Below are 4,110 nucleotides of genomic sequence, written 5' to 3'. Positions count from 1 at the left end.
ACTGATCCCAACATGATGTCCAGTGGTCACTTCCGGTGGCGAATCAACCGAATTCCTTGCTTAGACACGCTGCCAAACATCAGTTCTTTGACCGTGCATACAGATTACTGACCTTCAGCCATCCTCGTCAGCTTCTGACCCTCCTCAGAGCTCAGTACAGCTAGCCTCTGTTACAGCGACTCTCGTCGTCGTTGCCTCAGCGCCACAACCATGGCAGCAGTCTCGCCACTGTCATTCTTGGATGTAGGGATGTGAAGTCGTGGATATGAGTGTGCTGTGTCGTCCGTTGGTCGTCCGGAAGCTGCACGAATAGTGAGGTACGTGACCCTGGAAGTCAACACTATTGCTAGGTCCCCTCCTCTCGACCGCCCATTTGGAAACGGGAACAGGTTCGTCAACACGTCGTTCAGCATGCTGAGAGTCGAGATTAAGTAACAAAATGTCTTCGGAGGAGCTGCGAGAGCTTATCCAACGACGCTGGCAAATCCGATAAATACTGAAGCATAGAATACAGTGACGAGACCTGTTACTCGCGGCAGGGCGTATTCAGAGGAGGAAGGCTGATCGGGAAGGCGGGAGCGAAGCTGGAAGATGCAGGAACTACTATGCATTCCCCAAACCTGGGCCAGGCGGAAGAAATGCTTTCTTAGTCTATCAGCACATAACGAACCGAGAGATCATTATTGAGGTGTAATTCCAAACTCCGACCCGGAGCTCACGCCGAACTTAAATAGGTATATATAGTAGTGCAATAGTAGCGCAGCCGTGCGGTCTGCATCTTTAAAAACGAATTATTGCAGCATATTCTCTTCTTTTAAATGAGATATAATTTTTTCATCAAAATCCGTCCACCACACTCCAACTTTCGAAGCACGCTTCAAGCTGATTCATACTCAGGCTCCGCTCCAATGTATCCAGAACCCTGTAGAAAAATGAGCTGTCACATGTGCGGACAGGGATGGAAGACTTGCCACCTTTATAGCCGAACCTTTTTCCATATCGTTCCCAGAATCCGTGGCAAAGTCTTTCTGTGTATCGATCTTGATTGAGATATTCTGCTGCTGCTGGAACATTACATAAATAGGAAGACTCAAGACGACGAAACTTGCTCGACTGGATGAAATCTTTCCGGTCTTGCTCTGTCCCAACGAGTTCAATGATAAATTATTTCCACTGGTGCTTTCAATGCCGTCGGAGAGTTCACGAATCTTCTTCCGCGCATTGAGTGTTGCGAGCAGAGAGTTTGTATAGACTATATTTGGTATTAATGAATTAATAAATTGTCTGCAGCGAGAAGAAATCTTACGGCGTCCTATGCAGAAGAAAAAGGCGATATAAATAAACGTTGTCGGCCACGCGAGGATCTGGTGATGAATGCTTATTATACATTACATATTATAAGACTAAGAAAGGAAACTTACCGAAACGAGGGAAGCTAAGGCACAAAGGCTGTATGAAATTTATGAGACTGCTTCACGAATGAATTTGGTGACGTGGGTGTACCTGGTGAGAAGTCCGGTATTGACGGAGAAAACCATCTGCGCAATGTTCATTCAAGCCGAGACAAAGGATAGAATAAGCACGTACGAGTTTAGTAATGATTGTATCCGATCTGGGTGAGAGTGTTGATCCATGCCAAGAGGGGAACGGTAAATTTGACAATACCTGTGGAAACCAGTGCGAGAGCGGTGTAAGATTGTGCACAATGAGGCGGCGATGACGATGTCGGCCGCCGCTGCTAGAGCGTTGGTTGCGAGCGATAGTCCCTATTCATTGGCAGAGAAATTGATGTTAGAGGAATATGAAGTCTAATAATTACTCTTCACCTTCAGGTGAGCGAGTTGAGCGAAGGTTTCAAATCGTAGCCTGTTTTTGCTAGTTACTACAATTGAGGCAGGTCAGGAGGTGGGTCACTTACGATATGATCGTATAAGCTAATTGAGTCAATCAAGTCAGTAATTTCACAAGAGAATAGACCATTGCTGAGGACCTAAGCTGACTCCTGTTGCGCAATTGGGCAAAACGGTACTTAAGATGAGCAACTGATGATGACGAACCAAACTCCCCGAAGATAAGTAAAACCTGTGTCACTGTTAGCCGCAGTCCACGGTTCAAAAATAAGCACATACAACGATGACTATGAGCCACACTTTTCGATCGCTCACTGTAAATTTAATGAGATTTAATGGTAAAAAAATTATAGTCAACGGAAACTGACATCGCCAGATACGCGTTGCGAGGAAGCTATAATGTTACAGAAGTCAATCAAAAAGGAAGTTTAGAACGGGAGGGGCTCGCCATTGCACCATGAACGTGGTGAGTCCCTACCAGCAAAGTGTGATTCAATTCGCCCACAAGTGCAAATAATTGGGAGACGCACGTTAAATAAGACCTCAACCAACAGTGTTCTGTATTCAAAGGTCGACGAGTGAGTATAGGAGACAAAAGCATCATCGCGTACCGAACGAGCTCGCCACGAAAAGACACATTGCCCCAATTTGTGATGGTATACGTGTAAACTGCGGGGAATCGTCAACTAATCATACGGCGATAAAGTCGGGATAATTCTACCGGTGTGAGTGATGAGACCTTGGTGTATGGTGTCCGTAAGCATCACAGCCCCAACCTATGCAAAACCATCACTTCAAGGGAGAAGTAAATTTCAACGTTGATATTTACCAGGGCTTTCAGGTGCCACCGATCGCTTTGGTGGGTAAAGTAGTACCAGGCTTGAATACAAGAAACTGAGACAGTCCCGTCAGAACTTTGAGAAACAGCGAAGGGAAAAAGGGATTCAGACCCCCAAAAAGGCTGTTGAGCAGTCAGCAGAACGGTTATAAATGGATATCATAGACACTTACCATCCAGAAACGACAACCCCGATATAAGCTGCACCCAAACTGTGTTGAGAGAGAGATCAGACGTCTTGATATTATTAGCTTGATTGGTACGCACGTATCGTTGAGCACGATTTGTGATAACGGAGCGGAGTCAGCCATATCAACGACTTGAGCTTGAACGTCGAGGGAACGCGATCGAACCGAACGGAAGAATGCTGGGGAATTGAGCTTGAGCTTTTATATTTTCGGCCGCATGGTGGTTCTTGGGAGATTTCACCCACTCAGGTGCGGTGTGATCTGGATGATGCCTGCCATCAAGGGAGATATGAGTATCTCGGATAGAGCCGAAACCACTGAAGTACTGATCTTTCACTGTTTCACACCAAGTTTGCTTAGGTCAAGAACCTCTACTCTGACGAAAGGATAAGGACTTTGGATTTGAAACCTTTTCACATGCACTTTGTTCAGTGCGAAATTTTATGGCCTGCAACTAAAAAGGTACGGTACCTATTCGACCCTTCAGATTTCAGGGATCGCTCTTGTGACTCAATCTGTCCGGAGGTTTTGGCAACCACTTTCGTGCATAACTATATTCTCAGAAACCTGAACGACGCATCAGCTCCCCAAAACATCGATGGCCCTGCGTCCGGCATATTTTTGAGCTAAAGAAGTGATGATCGCAACTCGCTTATTTGCAATTTCTTTGGACGTATCGAATGATTCATGTGATAATTTTGAACTTTGCGGCAATAACACTATTACGGGGAGAACTGCGCGTTGCTCTGCCTGAGATCTACAATACAACAATTAGCCAGACAGACAGACGTATCGGCAGGATTTGTCGTGGCCCGCCAAATTCCAGAGTTTTTCGGGGCCGCCACGTTTGTCTTTCCATGTTTAAGGGGCCCTTTAAAATAAACATGGGTAATGATGCATGCTTCCAGCCGATCAAGCATGGAGACGTAGCTTGACTTTGTTGGTCAATCATCAATGCCAGTCAATTAAATTCTATCTAAGGCCGGTTTTCAAATTCGGCGAATTCGACGATCATCGAGTTCTCATTCAAAATTTTAAAAACTTGAGAACCTTACTTATCCTGCAGGTTGTCTCGGAGAGGCAGACTCATCTTGGCATCTGGCCGGTGTCTTTCGCTGATGCACCTTCAATGATGATTTTGCATTCGATGTTTCCAGTCGGACCTTTATTTTTATTTTGAAAAAAATGGGACAAACGTTCGGAACGATCAGTCCCTTCAGGCCTTCAAGATATT

At 45.5% G+C, this 4,110-nt stretch overlaps 1 protein-coding gene across 1 annotated transcript; it reads right to left on the bottom strand.

Moving 5' to 3' along the window:
- Positions 1-738: 738 nt before the first annotated feature.
- On the bottom strand, positions 739-2,864 carry LACBIDRAFT_307542 (uncharacterized protein; the record flags this gene model as incomplete). Its single annotated transcript, XM_001886040.1, has 20 exons — positions 739-922; positions 972-1,061; positions 1,110-1,252; positions 1,307-1,364; positions 1,422-1,449; positions 1,504-1,538; positions 1,588-1,612; positions 1,666-1,766; positions 1,827-1,866; positions 1,919-1,934; positions 1,991-2,002; positions 2,058-2,082; positions 2,130-2,164; positions 2,219-2,244; positions 2,299-2,324; positions 2,381-2,408; positions 2,462-2,519; positions 2,572-2,626; positions 2,680-2,811; positions 2,862-2,864. The coding sequence occupies 20 exons, from the start codon at positions 2,862-2,864 to the stop codon at positions 878-880; spliced, it is 981 nt and encodes a 326-aa protein (XP_001886075.1). The 3' UTR covers positions 739-877.
- Between the last annotated feature and the right edge of the window lie 1,246 nt (positions 2,865-4,110).

Source organism: Laccaria bicolor, genomic scaffold (assembly GCF_000143565.1).
Source record: "Laccaria bicolor S238N-H82 LACBIscaffold_35 genomic scaffold, whole genome shotgun sequence".
Classification (NCBI taxonomy): domain Eukaryota; kingdom Fungi; phylum Basidiomycota; class Agaricomycetes; order Agaricales; family Hydnangiaceae; genus Laccaria; species Laccaria bicolor.
Note: the sequence above shows the minus strand (reverse complement) of the source record. Positions and strands in the feature narration are given on the sequence as shown.